Source organism: Gallus gallus, chromosome 15 (assembly GCF_016699485.2).
Source record: "Gallus gallus isolate bGalGal1 chromosome 15, bGalGal1.mat.broiler.GRCg7b, whole genome shotgun sequence".
NCBI classification, from domain to species: domain Eukaryota; kingdom Metazoa; phylum Chordata; class Aves; order Galliformes; family Phasianidae; genus Gallus; species Gallus gallus.
The window spans coordinates 742,092-768,081 of record NC_052546.1 but is presented as its reverse complement, the minus strand read 5'-3'; the positions used below and the strand labels follow the sequence as shown (position 1 = coordinate 768,081).

General features: G+C 42.8%; 2 protein-coding genes, 1 long non-coding RNA gene and 1 other non-coding gene across 8 annotated transcripts in view; 1 reads left to right on the top strand and 3 right to left on the bottom strand.

The window, feature by feature from the left end:
- The window catches only part of SEPTIN5 (septin 5), a 37,280-nt gene extending 33,565 nt beyond the window's left edge, over positions 1-3,715 (bottom strand). The window contains exons 1-2 of one of the 2 annotated variants that reach the window (NM_001030654.3): positions 3,601-3,715; positions 3,439-3,449 (exon numbers count right to left, since the gene is read on the bottom strand). In NM_001030654.3, coding sequence (NP_001025825.2) covers positions 3,439-3,449; positions 3,601-3,643 — 54 coding nt within the window. In that variant the 5' untranslated portion in view covers positions 3,644-3,715. Of the gene's footprint in view, positions 1-3,438; positions 3,450-3,589 lie in introns of both variants that reach the window. The other variant, NM_001396314.1, reaches the window with a different exon arrangement.
- Positions 3,539-3,600, bottom strand: MIR12226 (microRNA mir-12226). Its single transcript, NR_161981.1, has one exon. It is a non-coding gene; the product is annotated as a microRNA mir-12226 (primary transcript).
- Positions 3,716-3,769: 54 nt separating the features above from the next.
- Positions 3,770-11,177, top strand: LOC121106877. The gene is made up of 2 exons (XR_005840113.2): positions 3,770-4,018; positions 4,533-11,177. It is a non-coding gene; the product is annotated as an uncharacterized LOC121106877 (long non-coding RNA).
- The window catches only part of SEPTIN2L (septin 2 like), a 29,804-nt gene continuing 9,928 nt past the window's right edge, over positions 6,115-25,990 (bottom strand). For 2 of the 4 annotated variants that reach the window (XM_040647987.2, XM_015275239.4), the window contains exons 6-13: positions 25,260-25,394; positions 24,693-24,810; positions 20,686-20,787; positions 19,727-19,872; positions 18,629-18,712; positions 17,601-17,658; positions 13,189-13,282; positions 6,115-6,875 (exon numbers count right to left, since the gene is read on the bottom strand). In XM_040647987.2, coding sequence (XP_040503921.1) covers positions 13,214-13,282; positions 17,601-17,658; positions 18,629-18,712; positions 19,727-19,872; positions 20,686-20,787; positions 24,693-24,810; positions 25,260-25,394 — 712 coding nt within the window. In that variant the 3' untranslated portion in view covers positions 6,115-6,875; positions 13,189-13,213. 4 annotated transcript variants of the gene reach the window in all.

Here is a 25,990-nt window from a genome sequence, read left to right as displayed (position 1 = left end):
TGCAATTCTGTACAAGCACAGGCACAAGCAAGCAGAACCTTCCCCAGGTGACAAGATTCCAAGAGCAGTTCTTTTAAGGAACACAGGTGGAAGATAAAAGTGCTGCAGACCTCTCACATGGATGGGAGTCCTCCACACTGCTCCAGTGCAGATGTGGTCCAATTCCACACAGCAGGAACCGCCCGGCAGCAAGCTGCTGTACATCGGAACCCTTCACTCACACAGTACTTCTCACCATCTATTTCACAGCACTCAGCTAATCAATCTTCATCACATACACACCTACACAGAAATCAAGGGTGACACTGAGGTCATCCTCCCCAAGCTCACACAGGACACACCGCTGCTCCTACTCTGCTCTTTGTCACGACCCCCTGCCTGCACGGCAGCACTGCTGGGCGCATCACACAGCACCCAGCAGCACCTTGGGCACCTCTGCACCACACAGAGCACGGCCTTCAGCGCAGCTCACACAGGTCTTGTAAGCCCCTCTGGGTTCCTCTCACCATAAAAGGAGGAGGCTGTGGCTCAGAACAGGCTAAGGGGGAATTAGGGGATTTCCACCTACCAAGGCTATCTGATAAGGCAGGACTGGGTTGAAGGTTGGCCTAAAACTGATGCTCTATTTTGGCATAGTTGTCATTTTAGATGGGAGACATCTTTGCTTTTGTAGTATCTACTGCACCACGAACAACAGAAATCTCTGAGTTCTGTTGCTGTTTTTCCCTAAGTAATAATAAAAGCTATAGATTTTGAATACATGAAATCCCAAATCTAAAAAACAGACAAAAATGCAACAAACTCAGGAGTCCTCAATGCTTGGGTTTACACTCACACCATTTTTTCAGCCAAACAACCATTTGCACAGCATCTTCCTTAAACACAGTACCCCCATGTATATGTTTAACTGGGAAGGAGACCACTTCAAAACATGCTTAAGCAGAAAAAAGGACAAGCTGAGTACAAGAGGCACAGCCCTGTAATTCCAAACCCACTAAAAGAACTGGATCCACCAGACTGCCTCTGCTCCCACACCCAAACAACTCTGCAACTTGATGGGGTGGAGAGATCAAGTTGGGAAGGTGTTCCCATCCTGCTGACCTAACGAGGAACAAAGACTTCAAAGAACATTAGAGACACGGGGCTGAGCGAGCAGGAGCCAGTTCCATTGATGTGACAAGGTCACACCCCAAACACACACACACACACACACACACCCCCCAACACCACGAAATAGGAGGCATGTTCTGCAGCAGTGTGCCAGGAGACTCCAGTTTGACGACATACTTAGAAGGTTTCACCCGTACTTCCACAGTAACACCTTGGGCTTTGGCAATGTCCATCAGCTGCACTTGCCCTTATAGGTTCTTGAGTCAAAACAGTCTTTCAACAAATTGCTCCATTTCTGTATTTCCATTTCCAACAGGCCATTGCCTGTCCTTCGGTACCCGCTGTTAGTGGCTGCTCATCTGCCTCCCATGCCCCACCAGGACAATCCCCCATAAGAGTGCTCCAGTTGAATTCCTAGGACAGAAACCAACTCAACTGAAGCAGTGCTGAAGCGAGGAGCTTGGCCTCACCGAGCAACCTGCTGCACAGCTTCAGATCAGAAACTGGTTTTCCTGGTCCAGGGTCCTAAACCACAGCCCTTCCCCTTGGAAAGGTGGATGGAGACCAGTACCAAAACCCCACTGACTTCAATGGTAAGGGAGATAGGTGCCAAACGAGGGCTGACATCAGAAGTGGAGAGCATGGGAAAATTGGGAATCGGGAGATGGAGAATCTCCTGCTGTTTTCTCTTCAGAAAATCTAGCCTCTGGGAGTCAGACCCAGAACTCAGGGTCCCTCAGCCCCAGACAATGCGTCCAACACAACCATACTATGCAGGAAGATGAACACAGATTCTCTGACACCACACTGTGCCTTTATTTGCACTCAGCAAGTCATTAACATTATCAAGATGTCACTGAAAGCTGTGCTACTTACATGCCATTTATTGCTCTGCCCTTGCTTAGCTCTTATATAATTTATTATTTTTTTTTTTACTGCTTCTGCAAGAATTGCAGCTTTAGTAAACCTTCTAAACTGGTACCTGCTGCCAGATGCACGTGGATTGGCAGAAGGTAGCATAGAAAGAAAAGCCCTGCTCTCGAACAGTAAGAATATCATTTGTGTTTCGCCCATTTGCTGGTGTTTCAGTGGACTGCTTTGTGTTCACAGCTTGGTTTCCCTCCACCATCCGCAAGGAACACAGCCAGCACAGACACACAGCCCAGCTGCCTTTGCCATATAGGACCTGCTCTGTGCTCAGCACCTTTGTGCAGACACACCTGAGCAGCGGCTGCTCCGGCCCGGCAGAACTCTGCTGTTGTGCACACAGCAGGTAGGGCTGCCACCCACATGTGACAAAGGCCTGCAGGAATTACGACAGCATCCAGAACAAAGTGCTCTGCCTTCCTTGCTTCTCACCTCGCGGAGCAGCAGGATGGAGCTGCACACATCTCCTGCTTGGCTCTTTGTTTCAAAACAAATAAGCTAAAGAGCTGCACAGTGCTTTGGGTTACAGACCTCCCTTTCAGTTCACAGCTTACACTGAGGTTTTTTCCTGCAACCTCAGGACACAGGCTGGCTTATTTCTCCCCAGAAATACAACAAGAATTGGAACAATAGCAATATACTAACAACTAACTACAGAATAGTAGCAAAAAATGCAGCAGCTTAGGAAAAAATGCAGCCGGTAAGCCCCCATCGTCCTGCTGCCACTAGATTCACTTTGTTCTCCCACTGCAGGCAGCAGCTCCCAGTAAGACACAGCCACCGTCTCAGTGTCTATGCCCGTACTGCAGGGATACACCATTCCCGGCAGGGCTGGGCGGTCGCCCCGCTGCCGCACAATGAGTTTGCAGCTGCAGCTCGGGAAGGCTGCGCGGTACCACCGCCCGGCTCGGGAAGCCGTTTGCTCGGCGAGGGAGCGGACCCCGAAGCGGGCACGAGCCGGGCGGGGCAGGGGCTCCTCCGTGCCGCACCTCCAACCCCACCCCGCGGGGCCGCTGCTCCGAGCCCGGGGACGGCGGGCTGCCTACATCGCGGCGATGGACCGCGCGGCGCTCCGCTGCTTCCCCCTTACGCAGACGTTTATTCGCCGCAGAGAAAATCACCTTCCCGTAAAACACCCCGAACGCCTCCGAATAGCGAACGGAGAGCCAAAAAACCTGCCGATGTCACCCGATTGCATCACCCCACGTCGCAGCGCTCGGGGCAGCTCCGCTGCGGGCAGCGGCCGATGCCGAAACGCCTCCTGCGGCCCCCGGGCCGCCTTCCTCCGCCCGACACACCCAAAGCAGCGGGGAAATAAAGAAAGAAACCGAATCGCGGGGAGACGGAGCGAGCACGACGCCCGTTCCCCGGATGCACGCGGCCGGCGCGGAGCCCACCTACCTGCTTCTCCTCTGCGGGGCGGACGGGCGGCAGCGGGGCGGCGAGGGCGGGATGCCCGCGGAGGGAGCCGGCAGGGGGGAGAGAAAAAGAAAAGAGAACGAGGCGTGAGGGCCGCGGCGGGCCGCGGGGCGGAGATGCCGCGCGTCCCGACCGCCGCCTCACCTGGGTTGAGCGGCTTGCTCTTGTAGCGCGTGCCGGTGCTCATGGTGCCGGCCCTGCCCGGCCGGGAGCGCGGCGCCCGCCGACGGCAGCGCGGGGTGCGCCCGGGGACCGCCTCGGCGCCGCGCCCCGCCCCGCCCGCCAATCCCGCCGCGCGCCCCGCCCCGCCCGCAGCCCGGCCCGGGGGCAGCGCCCCGCAGCACGGCACCGCCGGGCCCGCACGAGGAGCGGCGCCGGGGCTCAGGTGCCGCGGGGGCGGCGCTGCGCGACGGACCGCTACAAACGTCAAAATCCAAGGGAATAAAGAGGGAACGCGCTTCCAGATTTAGCAGCCCGAAATGCCGGGGGAGGTACCGAATCACACCGCAAACGTACTCCGCTGCCAGTGAGCCATTTTAAGAGCGACGCTGAGTTATTCTAGGTAAAGCTGCCGGGATAACGGGAGGAGGGGGCAGGAGAGAGCTCCAACCGATTTAGAACGCTCCCAAAGAGGCGCGAGCCCACGGCTTAAGAACGGCCAGGGAACCTCAGCTGAACTCCCACGGTTGGACCGCACCGTGCGGGGCAGCCCCGCTCCCCCCGAGCCACGGCCGCAGGGAGGGTCCGTAAGCACTGAGCGCAGCACGGGAGCGGCCGGGCCTGCTGCTGGCTGCACAAGTGCAATGACAGCCCCCCCACCGTGGAACAAAACTGCCGCTGATACCAGCTTTCCAATCTTTGCGGTCATCGCAGCATTTCTCATCGTTTCTTCCACCTGCTCATTGAAAACACTCCTTGTACCCAAACGAGGAGACGCTTCCAAAACCAGCAGCTGGCAGTCCCAGGCACCTAAGATTGCAAAACCCATTAACTTGCTCCCAGGTTGCTTTTAGCCATCAATTCAAAGCATCAGACACTATTTCATCAATTGTTAGCATACTCCCTTGTTTTTATAGACCAGACAGCCACAGATCATCAAACTCCACACCGCAATTAAAGGCGCCAATGACCCCATCAGCAATTTTGAAGCTGCATTAGTCTCCCACAGTGCTTAAAATCTAATGAAGACCAGAAGGACCTCGGGCACCTGCTCCTGGACCCTGCTAAGCGGCCATTACGGCAGGTAGGTGCAAGCCCTTCGTCCCAGTGCTGCCCAACACCTGCCTGGAGAGGGCCGGGCACAGCGGTCTGCCGGGCACTGCTGGCACCAAGAGGGGGAACACGGGAAAGCTCTGCAGAGATCCTCACAGCAGCAGCTTGGCTTAAGGAATACACATCCCCCATTGAGCTGTGAGGTACTGTGAGAAAACGAGCTCAAAAGCAGCAGCAGACAATATCGAAGAAGCGATGTACATATTAAGCCCATTTTGAAAGGGGAGCACACAGTATAGTGAGCGTCGGGGACTGGGCCAAGTGCTGCAGGTGGAATTCACAGGCCAGGAGGAGGCAAAGACAACAGATCAGCAATCAGTATGTGCTGCTGGTCAGTAAAAGGTCCCACCTGGGAATTGTGACAGTGACTTTCAATGCCCTGCTTTGGAAAGAGGGGGAAAAAGCCCCCATTTTATTAAAAAAATAAAGATGAGATGCTTTTAGAAGCCTCTTCCCTACTGTGCTAGTTTCTTTTGCAAGATGAACCTTCCATGTTACCTGGGCTCAGAAAGCTAACTCGTACACAACAGAACGCCGTGGATTTTGGGAAGGGTGTGGCTGTTCCTCCACATGCACAGAGCAGCGTTCTGAGAGGGTTGCAAAACATGCTGCAAAATTCTGGAAGGAACACAAAGGCACCCATAAGGGCTCACAATCCACGTCAAACAGGATGTCTGTAGTTACAGCTCTCATCTTGGCTCTCTTAACAGACACGTTTAGCATCCAAATCTCCATAAAAAGCGGCTCTGCAACTGAAAACAAATGTCACCTCATTTCTTCTTTCAACTTCATCAGAGCAGCCAAGATAACAACAACATGTCCACTTTATGCACTTTAAGTCCACAGGCCAAATACACACCCTGGTGATGCAAGCCTTTTCTGAGGTCTGTCTTCATTGAACACTCTTTGCTAGACAGCACAATTAGAGCTAACAGCAACATGACAGACACTCCAACGCAGTACAGAATACAAAGCATCTCCGTGCCATATTTGCAAGACAATTTGCACTTACATGCATATGACACACACAGGACTATAAAAGCATGGAAGAGAGCCATGCACTCATATTGGCACAAAGGAAATAACAACAGCCACAAATTCACAAACTGAGGTATTTACAGACACAGCCAGCGTCAGTAGATGAATACTGAGTTCTGCAGAAACAACAGCAAAAGCAGATGTGAAGATATGCTGCCTAACTTCCAGTGAGAACGTTTGAAAAGGTGCTTTGAAATGAAATCACAACAGTAAATTCCAGAAGAGCCTCCCCTTCTTCAGGCCAAGTACTATGACTCCTGTGAAGACACTGCATGACACCAGTACAACAATTCACAAAAATAAAATAGAAAATAAATAAATAAAACAAAAATCACCCCAGAATCCATCTTTTTCCACACTGATACAATTTATTACAAAACCTCCATGAAAATTAGTGTTATGGTATATAAAAGGTTCATTACATGCCACCACTCAGCTGGGAGCTAAGAACGCCGTGATAGGAATACCTGCAAGCAATACTGAGACCTGAAGACAACTCTCCAGAGGCATCCACAGAAGTTTCTGGCATGCATAGTGTTCATGGTATTTTAAGGCACAGCGATTTAGAATTGTCAGTGGTTTGGATATTTTCTCATACATCACACAAATACAAATCACCAGAGATGAAGCTTGAAAAAGAACTGAAGCACAGAAAGTTATGAAGAACTGATGTGATATAGAATGGCTTAAAATAGCAATAGAAGGTTACAATACTGTGCAAACACACATTTACTGCCAACAAGCCACGGAGGCTTTTACTACTAATCACAGAACAGTTCAGAACAATCTAGCAGATACATAATTAACTCCTTGCCCCAGCACAAGGCCTGGTCCAAACAGCATGCTTATCCATTTCTGTGCCAAAAGGCATAGGAAGGAGAATAAAAACACATTTCTAAGCATGAAGACAGCATTACCAAAAGAATCGAAAAAGATACAGGATAACTTGATTAACATCGAATATATAAAACAAGCAGTTTTACAACACAATCTTCAGACTCTGTGTTTGTTTTAATGCAGGTCTTGATCTGCAGAATCCGGCCTTTGCATGTGAACGTTACCACTTGGTCAAAGAAAAGAGAGCACCCGTCCACTTAGAGAACTGTACGCTGCTGCGAACAAAAGTGGAAAACAAACAGCATTAGAAAAGACAAATTCTCAGCACTACTGACATGGTTTTGGCATCCTGAACCTCATCCCCTCCTAGCGAAGCAACATATTCCAGGTCTCAGAGCACTTCGGTGCTCTGCAGTAAGTAACCTGCACTACAGCTACATCAGCTGATTAAGATGATGGCAGCGGCGATTTCTCAATACAGTTTGGCCAGAGATATTTGTCACAAACGTCTAATAAGAGCACATACATGAGCATCTATTTTTAGGTGCATACTTCCTTAAGCACCCACACTCCCCTTCATCTGCAAGCATGCAAGAACTGTGCTGCAGCTCAGCTAAACAGTACTGCACATGGAAAGCAACCTCTGCCAGCCTGTGATGTGCAGCATTACTTCTGATGCTAAAAATTGCATTTAAGATCACTTACAATCTAAACAGGGCTAAAATAAGCAGCCAGCTCGACATTATGCACAAACACGACATTATGCTCTTATGACACTGCTTAGGTAAAAAAGGAAACCAAATGGATTTTTCCAAACATTCATAAAGCAGTATTCATATGGCTGAAAGAAGGAACACTGACTTCACTTCAAAAATGACTCCCAGTTTTGCATTAGTTCAATTGGCAATTGCATTTGCCAATTGAAGAAAGCACAATTCCAACTTTCCCTGAAAATCAGGTCCTGCTTACAAAAGCTGTGATAAATTTGGAACTTGGGAGGCACCTCCAGCTCTCCAGTCTCCAAAGGTATTCTTCCCCAAGTGGGAAAAGTAGCTCAGCCTAAGCACCCAGCTGGATGGCAGAAAAGAAACATGCAGTGACAGTACAACACCTATGCAGACTGCAGCTGCAGAATACAGCTGGGATGAGGCTGACGGAAAGCTGACACATGGGGTCCTTCGCTCTTCCTGTACCAAACAGAGCCCTCACGGTGGGAACAGCAGCTTCCCACACTGTCAGCAGGCCAGGGCCATCACCTCACATAACCCAGTCCAACAAGCCAGCATTACGGTGTTAAAGCTGGAGACCACGCACTGCTAACCACCTTTAATATTCAAAGGCAAAATTAACTTCTTGTGCTACACTGTTACTTCAAATATGGAAGAGAAACTAATTTTCTGCCATCGCCTGCATAGCTCTGATCTGTTACAAGGCATATCAAAAAGAGATGGTAAGCAGTGTCTCGGTCACAGGCAGACCAATGCTCCTAATAAACACCAAGGCTCTGGTTGTAAGCACCAGCGTGCACTGATGCTAGTAGCATCAGCAACATGATATCCATTTGTTATGTTCATACAACATAGCTGAGCACAGGACATTTCAGGCATTTCCAGTGTGGATTTGTTTCACTGCCTGCTTCCTCATCTCCTCATGAGAAAGTCTTTTATGATACATTAGGTTAATATTGCTCTCTAGAGGTTTTTATATCCATTTTTGTACACTAATGTGTGAGGCTCCCCCATACTTTCCAAGTGTGTTTTCATTAAATGCTTCTACCTGCAGCATGAATTCTCACCATTATTTAATAGACAGCACAGTTCTGCAGCATGCTGCTGACGTGTTCAGTGAGTACCCCAACGAGCACCACGTGCACACACCCTCACACAAGGTCAGATCACCAAGAATCCTGCATTAGAAAGGCTTAGGAAGGAATGGGCTTGCCTCCCCTCAGCTGCTTCAAAGGACACACATCACGGTGCTCTGCATTGCATTGATCTGCCTCTACAGTTCTGAATTCCCAAGAAGAGAAATGCATTTTGCAGCAGTTACATTTTCTTACCGACCTAAATTATCTTTCTTCCAATAACACCCGTTTTGTGTTTTATGTAGCTATAACCCTTCCACTTCACAAGTTAGCAAGAACTTGGAGAAGCTGAGTCTTCCCCCAAGGCTTTGCTTCATGGCAAATCCTGGAGCTTCTGTACCAGGGTGAACATTTGCAAACTTTGTTACAACTCCTGGAAAAAATCTCTAAGTACTGAATAACATCAATATTACGATGTTATCATAATGGGAGAGATTATTTTTAGATGTTATTTTTAGATGAACAAGTTCATATGAAAGCTTTATTGTTCTCTGTGTGGAGGATTAAGTCATACAGTGATTGTCTGAAGTGTGCCTATCTCTGCCCATTACAGCTGAGGGCAGGTGGGCACCAGGAGGATACCAGTCACCAGGCAGCTAAGGTCCTCCTAAGGACCCAATCAACATTTTTCTGTACAACTTCAATTTCCTATGGAGCCACACAGAATCAGCACTTCAGCTGTACAGCAGCAAAGAAAAAGTAGTTATATCAAAGCCTACTCTCTAAGGGAAACCCAAATTTGTGCTAGCCCATCAATGCAGGGTTTGTTGAGCAACTCCAACATGAAGACAGCTGAAAAGAGCTGAAGAATGACAGCACTTTTCTAATCCAGTTTCTAGCTAGAGAAACAGCCACTGGCAGTGCCAGGCAGTTGTTCCAAATACTACAAGTTTGCCAAAGCATTGCATTCTCAAGGCTTTCAATTTCAGCTGCAAAAACTACAACATCATCTGTACTTCCTCAAATGACATTTCTCATCAGATCAATTCAGCATTCAGCAGCATCATTTTAGAAGGCTGGTTGCTATGACAATGCTTTGTATTTTCCTGTTAATGATGTCAATTCAGTGGTAGAAGAAATAGCCTGTTTGGTGCCTTTATCAAAAATCAGAACAGCGTCAGTCAGCGCAGAAAGCTCTAACACTCATGGAAATCATGAGCTTACTAAAAGAACTAACGTGCTATAGATACCTCAAAATGCCTTTTTTCCCTACATGCACTTCCCTAACCAAAACTACGTTTGCAGTTGGCTGTTTATTTTCCACAGGCTGGCTGCTGTTACTGTGTCCCAGTTTGACCCTGAAGCTATGTGTAAGATAGACAATTCAGATTTGTAAGGACAAGAGGAAAACAGATTGCAAAGAGCTATACTTCCAGAAGCAGAAAAGGAAAGAAGAAAGCCCTACCAATAAACATTTCACTTGAAAAAATTATTGCTTCAAAGCCAGTAAACATGCTGGCAGAGTAACCACAGACTTATTCCAACAGGCTGTAAGTATTTCATATTGCAATCAACAGACAATACTAGATTAGTTTTAGTTTCTGGTAACTTGGCCCCACTCCTCCCCTGTTTTCTCTGAGCCTTCATTTGAACTGTCAATGATAAGCAATAAGCCCCTACCACTTTACAGCAATCCTGCATCCTGAGAATTAAAAAGGAAATAATAAATGAAACTTAAACTCAGTTTGAAGTCTTTATTAAGCTTCACATGGACTTGTAAGATTGGTGTAACAAAAGTTAAGGAAAAAATGGTTCCTGCTCATTCTAACCTTACCCTGGTGCCTAGCTGTGCCCTCACTGCCTGCTGCAAACACCTCTATGCACACAGTCTGCACGTGATTTGTGAACTTCGGCACATTGTTTTTGTAACAGTCTCTGCCTATGTCACCCTCCCGTGCTTCTCATTAGCCTCAAAATCAACGGAAACTGCTTGCAGTAAACTCTCCCTTCACTCTTTCTGAAAGTCTTCAAAGATGCCCCTAATTCAGAGAGCACGAGAAAAAACAGAACTTCCAGCCATCCCATCTTTACAGCATAAAAGACCATACGGTCTTACTGCCTTTTGGGTCAGGACTTAATTTCAGCACATCTTAATCATTATGCGATGTCAGATTCTTTCTAGATAATCCCAAAGCATTCAGCATCCACACCTTATTTCCAAGTGCACCTGAAACCCAGAAGCGAGCATTTCACGTGGTTAGACACCACCATGTGTAACCATCCTGCCCTATACTCTCTGCCTCTCACCCATGAAGGCATTTACACCACACTGCTCTTTTCTCAAATGTCTGAAAACACCTTTATGTGTGCTTTATGGAGGGAAAATATTTAATGGGTTTTTTAAAGAAAATATAAGTATGTACTTATCCAAAGTAAGAGCAGTACAAACAGTAGCTTTACATATTGTCTATGAGGTTACGTACATTTCCCAGCATAAAAGAAAGTAAAAGTGCCAAAGAGCAACAGGAGGAGAGACGACGCTTTTAGTGGCAGCATTGTCATAAGCAGATCCATAAACGTTCCTGTAAAACCAGACCCTAAGAGACGCTCAGGATAAGCTGCACTAGAACAAGAAGATTGATACCAATCTTCAGTGTGCTGGCATTTTTGTTTTGTTAGCTACCGCGTTAATTGTTGTTCATTACAAGTTTCCTGCTTTCTCTGGAAATGGTTCAATAAAATACTGCAAATAAATCTGATTGCAATGATGGAGGTTGAAATCATCGTTCCTTCTGAACTGCAGACAGTTAGCACACATGAGTTCTAGGTGAGGATTCACATCACAGGATCATACAGCTGTGCTCCTGCTTAGAAGGACTACCAAAGTGGTTCTGACTGTGCATCATGGAAGTTACGTGAGTTACCTGAAAGTCTATAAATCAATACCTGAAGGATAAAAAAAAGTTCAAAGTTCTGTCCTGAAAACAACTGTCAAACAACATGACTGCCTGAGCAGCTGCAGAAGTCTGGCTAAGCAGATTCCAACCAAACAGCAGCACCTCTGCATATGAAGATCTTATCCAAATGCTTCTCAAGTTTATTCACATTGAGTACTTCAATCACTGAAATACTCCAAGGAAACAATGCGTAGTTCAAACTTCATCACTACCAGATCATGCAGTTAAACCCAGAGAGCTTTCCTGCTTCATACGTGTAGTGGTCCAAGATGTATTCCAGATTAGTAAAGTATCTAAAAAATAACATTTCATTTGAATACATGGGAGCATGCTCACAGCTTTGTTTACATATGCATCCATGGCTGCGAACTGAGCTGGGGACACAGCGTGCTCCTGTTTGCTTCCATAAATACCATATTGGGTATTGCCAGAAGCTGTGAAATGCACAGAACCCAGTGCATTGCTGGCCACCTGTGCTATGAATGCTGTATCCTATCAGTGCTCAGATGCTGACCTCACAGACATCCTGCACTCTGCAAGCGACAACTACGGACAAACCAATTAGATTTAGGGAGATTTTTTTTACTTACCATGTATCAGTTTAAGGGATGCCATGTGATTAAGCATGATTTGTAAGCTGCAGAAAGAACTAGCTTGCAACAAGAAATAATAATTTATACTATATGAGGTTTCCACTATCAAACAGCTATTTTCACAAGAGGCCAGAGTCTGGCCGTGTGATAAAGTCAGCATGAAATCTTGGGACCTTCACTTTAGGCTGAAGAATTTAACAGGCTGAATAATTACCAGCTCCTGCCTGAGGAAATAAGAGCTTTCTGCCAGGCCCTGCTATCACATATGCTGCATGGTTAGCCACAAATTAACCTCAGTGTTTAGATTCCCAGCTCAGGGAATACATACCTCAGTATGGAGGTTGGAAGACATGAAGATTTCTCTACCTGCAAGACTTGGAATCGTAACAGCACGAAACCTGAGCCTGAACTGCTGCTTCTCCTTAACTACTTCACCCAAAGATTACAGTGTACATAGCAGTAAAACCACCAACTTCTGCTTAAACAGGAGCCCAGTGAGTAAGTTTATTTCTTAGGAGATTGTTTTTTTAAATATATAAACAGGAAGACTGAAAGTTCAAATAAAGGCAACAAAAATCTCCTTATTTTAGGCTTGGAATGTTGGCAGCTGCCACAAGGTCATGAGGGATAATATAATCCATTTTACTCAAGCTTTACATTCCAGAAGACCAGCAATCAAAACTGGAGTATTAAACTGCGGTGTTAAGCAACAAGACTCCTCACATCCTTCTGGTTTTTAATCTTGCATTAAAAAAATAAAATATGCCAAAGAACTGGAGAAAGAAATTAGTATTTCTGAAGACAGAATAAATATTTGCTACAGGAACCTTTTTTCCTTCACTCATTCCAATCCCATTTAATATATCAGGTCTAATATCAAGTATTCAGTACAATTACCCAGTATGTCTAAAATTTCATTTGTTTTAAATTCAGAAGTCTCCATACCCCCAAATACTCTACCTTTGTTTACATAGAGACAAATTAATTTTCTGAACAGCTTTTTGCTTGCAAAACCAAAGTCAGATGATCCAAAAATAAGGCACTGAGGATAAGCATTTGCAAATATTAAAGACAGATGGAAAGGTGGTGTTTGCATAACTTTTTTTTAACATACCAGGACAGCACTCTGTTTTACTAGAAGAACTGTGAAGGCATGTCCCAGGTGCAGAACTGGCAACAGTCACTTTGAGAGCCTTACGTAAGAGGAGTGAACAAGTCAGAAAAGTCATACCTGATGCATCCAGCTATTAAGTATCTTAGTCATCTCCAGGCTTCATCCTCATCTGGGCTTGCATCTGTGCAATCATCTCCTGCATGCGGCGCAGCTGTAAGAGAAACACTTACATGTTTAGGACCATCTCTCAGTTTTAACACAAAAAGTCCAAAATCCAGGAAACTCACAATGCTTTCTTCCATGGCAGAAAGCAGATCCTATTTGCCTCCTTATAAACCAGACACGTTTAACTCATTCACAGAACCAAATACTGTATTTTTCCCATCCCAGATTCTCTAAAGCATTGCATACAGCTTTCCCAGGAGATTAGTAAGAATACTTACAATGAGATTTAATTAATAAAACACAAATCTTTTGAAGCAAGCTATGTTTGCAGATCAGTGAATTAACATCTACTTTAGGATAAAGAAAAAACATTCTAGTTAGAGAATGACTGATTTATTTTCTGGAGGGGAAAAAAGAACAAAACTCTTCAACTGAAAATGTACTGCTATGTTTCAACAATTATACCGTATTTTCCTCCATATCAGCCACTCAGATACAACTTATTTTATTACATTCATCCCCGAAGAATCAGCACTGAATGCTTGAGCAAATGTATGCAAAGTATGCAGTGCTGTGCTGTTCCCCACCTAGAACTGGCAGAGAGCAGCTACAGGTGCCTGTGTCACTTTTCCTTGCCTGGCTTCAGATACAGATTTGGGAGAGTAAGAAACAGAAGTGCATACACTGCAGTGCAGCCAGAGGCAGCAGAGCTGGCCTGGGACACATCTCTTGCTGCAGCAGAACAGGGTTCAGCAAAGGTTAATTCAGGCTCCTATGTCTGCAATGTAGGTACACTGACAAAAGGAGATCACAGGAACAGCATGCTACAGCTAACTCTACACTGATTGTTAGACATCCATCTGTATCTTTTCACTAAACAGTCACAAAGCCTCTGATAGAGAGATGGCATAGTACTGCAGGGTGGAAAACAAAACAAGTAGGAAGACTCAGACATGAGAGCTGTGTTGGTTCCTTGGTACAATAAAAGAAAACTGGTTCAAAGATCTACTTGTACAGATGTAGGACACCTGGCCTTCTGAAATACCCTACTGCAGATTTACCACTGCAGCGAGAACTGGCTTCATTGGGAGCCTGCCTATTTGAGCATTCCCAAGAACACTTAAAATTGAGCCCTGAAGTGTTCCCAAAACAGAAACCATTCAGTGATCACAGAGACAGATGCTGTTACACAGTATTATTATTTACACAGCTCGAGTGTAAAATCCACAAATAAAAATGCCTGCCTTCTGCCCAGCCAGGGAGTCAACCCAAGCGATACTCAGAGTGGTAACCACACCGGTCTCGTCCAGTGTTCCTCTTCAAGCGAAGAGAGGACACAAGAACCATTTCCATGCGTTACAAGTCCAAAATAAGTTATGTCTCACCCTACTGGAAGCACAGCATAGAACAAAGTCTTTCATCTTAATAAAGATGAATCTAAGGCTTCACACGTGACACAAGGTAACATCTCTGTCCCCTCATTGGGGCAGAACAAGGCAAGGGCATAACAGTGCTTTGATCTTGCCCAGCAATAGAGGCCCTTGCTTGTAAGAGCACAATTAATACATTCTGCAGGGAACTTGCATGCATTCCCTAAAGAAACACGATAGCACAGGGATGATCCACCTGACAAGCTGGAAGCTAGGAAAGAACATTTTGAAACATCAACAAAAGAGTTTCCTGCAAATTCCCAGATAATAAAAAGAGTAAATTTAACCTTGGTATAAGCTCCACCTACTTCACTTCTTACATCAGGACTAAAAGGTAGCTTAAACCATCATGTAACCACTGGGTGCTTATCACATACAACACTTGTAGCAAGACAAAGGAAACAACAGGCTTCAAAATCGGAGTGAAGGTTGCAGAGCTCAGAGGGGATCACACAGCCTCTAACAGCTCCCAGGACAGGGACAGAAACCACAGATCAACAGCTCTGCGTTACCTACAGGATTTCATCTCTAGCACTCTGCCCACAGTACAGACAAATACTTCTCCTGAATGAACAAGGTGCTCAGCAGCCAAAAAACAGTAATATTAAATACAAATATATATCTAAATCTGAGGAACTTTGTTTCTTGTTTTCATGTAATCATAGACTTAACATCTTCCTGAAAATATTCCCTCTTAAAACTTTAAAGGATTTTATTATGAAATATTTTCAGAGTAAAAAAAAAAGCACTGCACAACACTACCAACCTTCTTAAGTTTGAGCCCATTTACACCACAACGTCAAAACAATCTGAACTACAGCACATTTACGGTAAGGAATGTGGTTGTCTTTATTCTTATTTTCACTTCCCAGCTCAGAAGAACGGCTCACTGCTTGAAGATGAACAAAAAGCACTACCAAACTGAGCAACACATTCAAAATGACAAATTAGCAATTCCAGATTGTGAACGAGGGTCCACATCCTTTGGCATAGTAAAAAATCATTTTAAAGCGATGTCTGATAACGATGCCCCTGGCACTAACCCAGCGTTCATTCCTTCCAAGGTTATATAAACCTTGCAGAGCTGTAAATAGAACAGGCACCGTTACTGATGGGAATGCAAAGCAGGAGGGGAAATGGATATTTGTTTTCTCTGCAAAGGCTGTGGAATGCAAGCCCATTTCCTCTGTGCTTCTTTCCTCCCCAGATTTTTCCCGGTCTGAACCATCGGGATGATACGGAGATGAAGGGATTTCATACCAGCTTATCTACAGAAGATTCAGCAAAGCTTCTTGATCTCTCAGGGACAACAGAACACAGAACATAAAAATCTGTTTGTTTTTCCAAGTTCTAACCTAATCCTCCGCAACATCAGCAGCAGTTATTCAGAGATGATGGGTCCCATAGGGAACTTTCAGAGATCATCTGTCAAGAAATTCAAGACTTCACCTATTTAACCGTAATACATAAAAGCTATGTTACATACATATATATAAATATTATATATAGGTCTGCACAGAGTCAGAATAGATCAGCCTATCATGAGGATAGACAGTTATTATAAGGATAAACAGCTATCATTTAAACTCAAAGTGCATGGCATGAAATACGGAAGCGCTAGACAAAATAACAAAGGTATTTCTCTAACCATGCTTTTGACATTTCCAAAGCACCCGGCACACCTGGCCACCAACTGACAGCCTGCTGCTGTTCCACACATACACCAGGAATGGGGAGGCAGCTGATTTGTGTACAAACTACTTGGAAAAGTTCCACTGCCCTAAGTGCATGGTCATCACTTCAGTAGCATAGCTGCACCTTTATCACTGTAGGACTTTAAGTGCATCTACCTCATTTAGTCTCTGTAATTCATGTTATTAACTACTAGCTATGGTGATAAACAGCAAAAAAAATATTCCTAAAAGGAAATACAGAAACAGGTGATTATGCCAAAATGCCAGGGTCAGCTATTTTTAAACAGGGATGCTATAAAGGAAAAAGGAAATGCACAGACTGAAGTAACTGTATTTCATAAACTTCCAGGTACTGGAGTCTGAATCTTTCATCTCAGAAATACACATAATTGGTAGTATTTTTACTATTATTACTTTAATACCTTATTCCAAATCACTGCATCTCTCTCTCTACATATATATGTATTGGCCTTTTAAGTCATGCATTCCTTCATTTACGAACTTGAATCAAAGCTGAATTGGATAAAATAAGGATAAACAGAAAAAACCACTACCTTCCAACTATCAGAAAGCACTTCTACCATGCAAGAAGTCAAAAGCACTGGCAGTGAACTACTTATACTGTAATAATAGGCTGACAATCTCTGAATCTTTAGAATTTTAACATAAAAATATCAGAATGAAAGTTTTAGCAATAACTTGAAAGCAGAGTAAGAAAACAAAGATTGAAAAGTTGAGTAGTATTAAAGAAAATTTATAGATTTTGCTGCAAGTCAGAAGTAAGATAAAGAGACATGCATACAAATTATATCATAGGATTTTTAAGACTCTGTAACCTTTTCTACTCTTTAGGCACAAGACACGGATAAATTTACTGCTAACATGTTTGTGCTAAACCACGCCCATCTGAAATGGCATCAGTCTGCCAGTCTACTCCAACATATGTTTAGAACAGCACATGTAGAAAACAGACATAAACAGGCTTTGGTACTTAACAGAAAATATAAATTCTGTTTATGGAGATGAGAGATATTCTGCCCACACAACCAAAAGTCTCCACGTGCAACCCACTATCCACAGCATACAAATAAATACACTTCTCACAGGCAACTAGTATGTAAACTTACATACAACAGAATACATCTTATCTTACATTCTGTATGCAGTAGTTGATGCAGAACACTGGAAGTGGAGCATGGCAGATACGTTTAAAGAATAACGGTTGTAGAAGCTCTCTTACCTCAGCCTCCTTCTGCTGAAGGATTCTATCCTTGTCTACAACTTCCTCTTCAACAGGTCTGTTGAACAACAGAACACACTGAAGATGTAAGATACAGTAAAAGTCTCCAGGAACAGCTTTGAGGTTCATACGTCAGCTACCGTAACAACACAAGTCTGTATGCTTTCTCATAGTGAAAATGGGGACATGTTTTAAACACATTTGTGTTGCTTTTGTCAAATGTCATCTACCCGTTCCTAGGCTCCTGTTATCCTCACTCTCTAATTTTCCTCCTCAGTTTCTTAAAGTGTAATTTCTTCATTGCTATGGGGATTTTTTGCTGCAAGATTCCCTCTACCACCTACCCATGGTACAAAAACATCCATGAAAGCAATTGTGGAATTGCTGCTTAAGCTATTTCTTCTCCAGTTTAAGATTTAAACACTTGGGTGAATACTTAGAGAACAAGATGGGAAGAAGAATATTTTGCTATCAGGATAGATGCAGTGAGAGTAGTTGTGGACTTAAATTTGCCAAGAACAGAAGCATTACAAGAAAAAAAGAAAAATAAATTACAAAAAAAAGATTGCTTGGGCTAAACTTCTCTCTGCAGCTACATACGAAGGAGCAGGAAAAAAATCCAGCATGACAGTCTTAATCTCATCAGCTTAATAGGTTGTGATCTATATAACCTACATAAATGTGCCCACTAGAGTTTGGTTTTTTTCAGATAGGTTTTATCTGATGATGTCTACACCCTGCTTCTTTATGCATCTTCCACTTAAAAGCATTGAGAAGAGGGAATGGGTATGCAGACATGAACAGCTGTCTGTTTATATGGCACCTCACAGGAGTCATGCTTAACACTTCAAGAAAAACATCTTACAAGTTTCACTTAATCCACATATTGAAATTTGATAAGCAATAATGAAGAACAAGAGGAATTACTTAAGAGAAGTGTGTCAGGTGCCACAGAAAAAAGGAAGAGACTCGCAGAGCGAAGGCTCTGCGAGGCTCTTTAAGCAGAGCCAAGAAACACAAATACTTACTTGCCAGTTCTCTTCAGCCTCTCTGAACGGAAGTTCTCATAGTGCAAATCTTGGGTCACCTCCTGCAGGTCCTGCATGTGAGTTCTAGAACATACAAAGCATTACTGAGTGCTTTATCCTTCTTGTCAAAGGGAATATTAAAACTGAAGACAAAAAACTTCTTATTTTATATAATGGATGCATTCACTAGAAGGATAATTTTTACAGACCAAATCAGCCATAAAGCTCATCAGGACACTGCTTTCATACTTCCTAGTCTTTTGATTTATAGTTTAGTACCCTCCCACCAATATTCTTAAAACACATACAGCGTGCTGTGCTATTCACGCATTACTTTAAAGGAGTTGTTTATACGAGTCTGCAGTGTCAGAACCTTGTGAAGACTCATTCAAAAAGATTTAATTCCTAAAGTATTTTTTTGATGCTTAAAGGTCATTAACACAATTTGGAACTGAAAGCTGGGCAGAGCTGCTTGGCTAAGGTAACAGCTGGCATTGCCTAGCAGCTTTCAATTGTCTGGAGAAAGAAATGCTGCTGGAAACGATGGCCAGCAGAGGGCAACCCCTGCTCAGCAGAGACTAAAACCAAAAATGCTCAACAGAATTCAACTTACAGCAGCAAGATAGCATAAGAAATTACTTAAAGCCATCTATGCTGGCAGAACCTCCATATCAGCTACAGACACCAGGGGTGGGGCGTACTCCATTTAACACAGACTTTCCTATACTGATAAGAAAACCGAGCTTTGCCTTTAGAATACTTGTCTTCATGGATTCACCAATTACTTCAGTGCCTAAAAGTCTCTCTGCCTCACCCACTGCACTGTAAGAAAGCTTCAATTTATACGTAACAACACAAAATATAGTTCACATAAGATATAATTTATCAGATAATTTAAAATACAGAAAATATTTTCTTAAGTCAGAGCAGAGGATCACAGCAGTAAATAAAGCTGAGGGATAAAGGTGGAGGCAAAAGAAAAGTCAATCTACACTTCATGAGGGCTACCACTGAATAAAATATTTCATGCTCATGTAATTCTCTAGTCATTCCAGCAGTTACAGCGCCAGGAGATGCAATGATTTTAGCATTACTCACACCAACATTGTGCGCAATTTAAGGAAATCATTGTGCTCTGGGTTCTCAACTTCAACAACTCCCCAGGGATACAGGCGGCCTCTGATTTTCTTCCCTTTCACCTCAATAAGTTGATTGGATCCAATAACAGCAAAGGGAATGCTAGCCTAATTGAGACAGAGCAAAACAAGTTATTGCACTGGCTTTTGGTTGGGTTTGCTTTTTTCTTTTAAGGAAAGCACAAACGTATGGTAAGTAACAGACAGGAGATGGGGAAAAGAAATGTTGACAGAGGCACTTTAATAAAATCCTTCTATACCAGAAAACCAACAAATTCTATGCTGAACAGCGCACCCTCTTCTTGCTGAAATCCATAGTTTTATTAGGATTGGTTTGTCCTAGTAGAAGCGCAAAAGGAAATGATGCTTTGCTTTAGGAACGTTTGACTGTTGTTGAAACAATTTGGGCATAATTCGTCATCTGACATAACATCACACATGGAAAACAGCCAACAGAAACATGCTTCAGATACAGACTAATGTAGCTGGAGACAGAATTTCAGATGTGTTTTCCAAGCATCTGTGCAAGTATCAGAGCACTAACAGGAACTGATTTATTTAAAACCTTTATTACCTATGCTAACAAGAGGAAATTTGTTAATTAGTATAGTAACTGTAATGTGCATATTCTCTTTTTGCTTGCATTTTAAAAGGCTTTTCAGGCTGTCAGACAACAGACAGCAAACCACAGTTCTTGGTGAACAGTTACTTACATTTAAAAAAAGAAAAGTCACAATACCAGATTTGGAGCTCTGATGAAGCAAAGAACGGATTAAAAAGGATTATAATTCAGAATCAACATTTTTTCCAAGAATAAAATTTGAATTTTCAATGCATATTATAAAGGAATTATTATCTTTACACATACAGTAGGCCTGAACACTGCAGCAAAACAGTAAATTAAGGAAGAGTGAAACTTGCCTTTAAGACTCTGGTTTGTTCTTTAAATTCCTCATCTTCATCAGAATCTGCATCAGGAAGCTGGTAAATCCTAATGCCATGTTCAGAAATCTCATCTAACACCTGAGGAGTTTAAAAGAGGAAGGAAAATAAATTCTTATTCCATTGTAGAGTTATCATTATGTTAAAGATACGTGAGAAATGTAACTGGTCCGTCACATCTGAGTCTCAAAGCATGTTCTGCTCTAAGCAGTCTGATGCAGCTTTAAAAATCAACCAATTAACAGGAAGTACCACTACTTATTCTTTTACATTATGAACTACCAAATTAGATTAGGTACTAATGGGATGTGAAATAGTCTTATAATTTCATTCTGCCTATGCAGAAAATATCAGCAACAGACAGACTTAAACCTCAAGTGTGCAAGTACTCTAGGAAGAACAGCTCAGGTACAGAGCTGTCCTTCAGTAATGTATACGTTCAGAGACTTAAGAAACAAAGCCAAAGTGGAAATTAATCCCAACTGTAAAAGCAACAAAGGAAGCCTACACCACATGTTTGGATTTTAAAGATTTCATTCTGCTACTACAAAAAGCAGTTCTTAGAAACAGTGCTGAGATTTGCCAACAGTAGAGGTTCTCTCTTTAAAAGCAGTTTATTAACAGGCATTGTAATAAGCCAAAGCATTGGCTGAGATTACCTCTGAATTAAACTGTAATCCCTATGTATGATAGCCTATAAAGTCAGAAATTACAAAAAATGAACAACAGCTCACCTGTCCATGTACCCAAAGAGAAGCGGACTCACTGACTGAACACATTTTGTGACATTTTTAATGTATGTTTGCATATGACGTTATTTAAACAACGTATTTCCATTCAGTGAGATAAAGATTCTATACCCTTTTTGGATTTCAGCACAGCTTTTGTTACCCTTTTTCTCAGTACCCTTCTGGGCACAACATTCAGCATGCAGCTGGACAAGTACACAGCATGATGAGCAAACAAGTGGCCGGGCTCAAAGGGCTGCAGCAAATGGTGAGACATCAGTGGGCCAGTGACCAGTGGGATTCCCCAGGGCTCCATGGTAGGGTCAGCTCTCTTCAGCAGCTTTATAAAGGACCCGAATGCATGACACAAAAGCATAATAAATAAGTTTGCAAATGACACTAAATTAGAAGGAGCTGTTGATTGCCTCGAGAGCAGAGAGGCCTTGCAAAGATCTTGACAGACTAGAGGGCTGGGCAGTTATCCACTGAACGAAGTTCAGAAAGCAATTCAAAGTCCATTATGAGGTAAAAATCCACACACAGTTCTTTTTATTGTCACTAACGTCTGGAATTAACAAAAAACCCAACAAAGTATTCCTGCATGCAACAAGCATGCAACAAAGTATTCCTTTTCCTAAGGAACTCACTGCAGGGGTAAGCAGCTAGCTAATTCTAGGCATTCAGTCCATTCCAACTGAAGGAAACCCTTCCAGTGTCATACCATTGAGAATATTCGTGTGGAAAAAAGCACTGACAACATTTTCTTTCACCAAAGAAGAGCAGTAGTTTGAAGAGAACATTGGGAATGAATGCTGACGTTCCACTCTAACCCTCTTCGAAGTGGTAGATATCTTAGCAGAAAAAAAGATAAACTGCACCAACTCCTTATAAGGGTATTCCCCAAAGGGCTGCAGCTGTAACCTGTGGGTTACAGCAGCACCACCACAACCAACCTGCAGCTTTTTTTTCTTCTTCTTTCAGGTAATCAGGAACATCCCTAGATGTCTATATAAGCACTTGTGTCATTGTGTGTTTGTAGGTGTTAAAACAAACAAGCACACTAACTTGATAGCACAATTAAAACTAGATTCCAGCTGCGTGGGAGAGGTCTTAATGAACCTTCATGTTGGGTTCCTTGATATTCTGTTGTGGTAGCAACCAATGGTTACAGTATAAATAAAAGTTGTCCAACTGGACCTTGACTATTAAGCAGCTGTTGGAAATAAAACAATCCCTCACACCATCAGACGAGAAGTGAACTGCAGCTATTCCCATGACAGTGCTTTCCTGGCAGGTATATAAACATCCCCCACCCTCACACACGAGCCCAGAACAAAACAGGAGCCCACACCTAAGCAAAGAGTACTATTTTTTAAAGGAAAAAAAAATGGGAATAAGTGCTGCCAATAAGTTATATTAACTGCATTACATTTAAAATCAATAGATGTTATTCTTGCTTTGCAAAATGGAAGATAACTAACTTATCACCAAACAATAAGAAAACATGCAGAGCAGGGGTAGGTAGGGCAGTGCTGCAGTGCGATGCCTTTAAGTATCTGCATAAAACAAGAAAACACATTTAACGTGACTGAGATCTTAAAGATAAAACACAACTGAAACAATAACGGGAAAGCCAACAACAAGGGGTGCTAGAATAATATATTACAGCTGTTAAACCTAGTGCTTTCCTGAAAGGAAAAAGAATCGCAATAAAAACAAACTGTATTTCATGGTCCTAACAATGAAACAGCACTTTGCTTTTTCAAATCTCCATTTTATTGGCCTCAGAGGATTCTGTGTTCTTAAAGATTAGCCTTCCCATGGGAAATCAAAAAAAAGGCAAAATATTAGTTCCCCTCTCATGAAGTCATTCTTTTGAGCAGGTTTCCTTGGCAGCCCTGCATGGCACAGCTTGTGAAACCGCCTTGCATTTCTTCCCACTCGAGAGGGACAGAAAATAACTTTGAATTCCAGAAAGACCAAACAGGAATTACTCCAAGCTGTGTTTCCTTCGCAAGCACCACAAGTTGGTTCTGCCGCTTTGGACTAAGCAGCAAAACAAAAACAGTTTACTTTAGATTGACGGCCAAATGGCAGAGATCTGAAAAAAAAAAAAAGACTTCAAGCTGCATCAGCAAAGGATTTTGATTCTTGCTCCTGATTAGAGATTCCGCTAGCTGAGATGCTTTGAGTTAGAACAATATACAGCAGCTAGACTTTCAAAGCTTTGGAACCACATTATACGTCTGACTTCGTATAAACTCAGCTTGCTGAGTGACCTTTGCCAGCAGTATAAAAATAACAAAGACTGTTTTTTACCTGTTTCCCTCAGACCACAGTGTAAGTGCTGTTAGCTCATTCTAGTTAGCCCACGCGTGAATTTTGCTCCATGTAAGCAGAGACTGTTTTTAAGACCAATCAGTTAAAACCAACTTTGCACTAAAATGGACAGAGGTAGGCATGGATAGCACAGAATATGGTCAAGAGAGGTTGCCTTTAAATTAATCTGTTAATCACAGCATGTAAATTGGGATTCACCTCCATATTCCACAGTAATCACACATTGTAAGCCCTCAATCTAACATCAGTCACAGAACTGTACTAACTCCAAGTTCTCATCAGGAAACACATTTGCCTGCATTACTGCCACTTTGCAACTAAAATCTTGTGTTAACAAAACACAACAGCAAACGTCAAACAATACGTGCACTACACTGCGCTGGACTCTAAGAGAGACCAATGAGCAGCAAATAAAAGTAGCATAGAAGAAAGACAAGGTAATGATAGCATGTATTGAAACCTAAAAGAGTATGTTCCTCTTCATTTCACCTAAGAACTACTTTAGTGAAAGACAAGTGCAGTTAGAACCCACTTCATGTTCAGTTATTTTAGGCATTTGAACATTCAGCATTCCGAGTGAGTGATGCTGTCAAATATTCCTCTAATGCTCCACTTAAATGCTTGCTTCAATTCTTTCAGATTCATTCTGCTACCAAACACTGAACCCGAAAATAAGTACCTGTGAAAACTGAGCCTGAAATACACTGCTGAAAGACCAGATATAGTTTTATAAGCAGCAGCTCCATGAACACTATTAGCATCAGAAGAAAACCTTTCACCAAGTCAGTATAACCACTGAAAAAAAGAAGCAACAAAGGCAGCATAAGCAGTCATATCTCTGCTATGTTATGTCCCTAAGGTGCTCTTTCAGTTTACCCACGATACATGTCATTTCCCCATAGCAAACATTAGACCTACTCTTCTCTTCAGCCTCTCTCTCTCCTTCAGCGTCAGCGTGTCAGCCTTGGCGATCACAGGGACAATGTTGACTTTTCCATGAAGAGCCTTCATGAATTCTACATCTAATGGTTTCAGCCTGCCAACAAATGGAAAAAAAAAAAAAAAAAAAAAGAAACAAACTCTAGTGCATTGTGTTTGCTCTAGCTTTATACAAACTAAGTAACGTATTAAAAATGATTTATTTCAAGTATCTACATCAACAGTATGTCCAGAATAAGCTAAGTCAGAGCACTTGCTTATCAGCTCTGTTGTCTAAAGATTGAATTGCAATTAAAACTGCCACTATGAGATATATACAGTATTGTAAGCTCTTAAGTTCCTAGGTGATAAACAACGTAATACTCACTGCTTCAAAACAATATTAATCACCAAAAGGGAACAAAAGTAGAGGAGAATGTTAGTCTCCAAAGACCATTTAATTGCACTGGCTAACTGACAGTAACTAAGACTTTTTTTCCTAGTCCAAGTAGTGAACAGACTCATGAACACAATATAACGCTCTAAAATACAAGAGCTTTTTCTTACCCGTGCCCAAAGGGAGAGATGAAGTAAAAACAGCAATGGACTCTATTGTCTATAATGTGGCGCCTGTTCAGCCCGCTCTCATCATGAAGGTATCTTTCAAACTGGTTGTCAATGTACTGGATAATCGTTTTGAAGCTGTTGTATGGTGGGGGGGAAGGAAGAGAATCACTGCAAATTAGCTTTAAAGTAACAAAAACTGAACAGTGCAAAGGTAAGAATAATAGGAGAAAGTCATGCTTTTGTTAAGATCTTTACTGTTAAAAAGTCAATGCTGCAGCATTGCATCTACTATTGATAAAAAAGGAATTTTCAGAGCAGCCAAGTGCCCATTTATGCCTGCAGCTACTTTCAGTGTTACTCTGACCACCGGGACAAAAAGTTCAAGAGCAAGTTCAGAAAAAAGCACTAAATAACTACAGCACAGGCAACAGAGACAGGAACAGAGAACTGCCTGCTTCTTCTTCCTGGGGGTAGGGGCTAAGGATTTGCTTTTAAACCAGCTGACAAATGATATATCCCGGATATCCTCTTGCAGCCCTGACCTGGAGCTAGGTTTCTATAGTTACCTATGGAAATCCTAGTATTCTAGTCCATTTGAATTAAATACAAATACATCTGAAAGTCATGCACCAAAGCGTCACATGACTTTGGCTATTTTTGTTACTTTACAGAATCCCTTTCTGTTGGCAAAGAAAAATAATTCCTACTTAGTTCAAAGCAAATTAAAATAA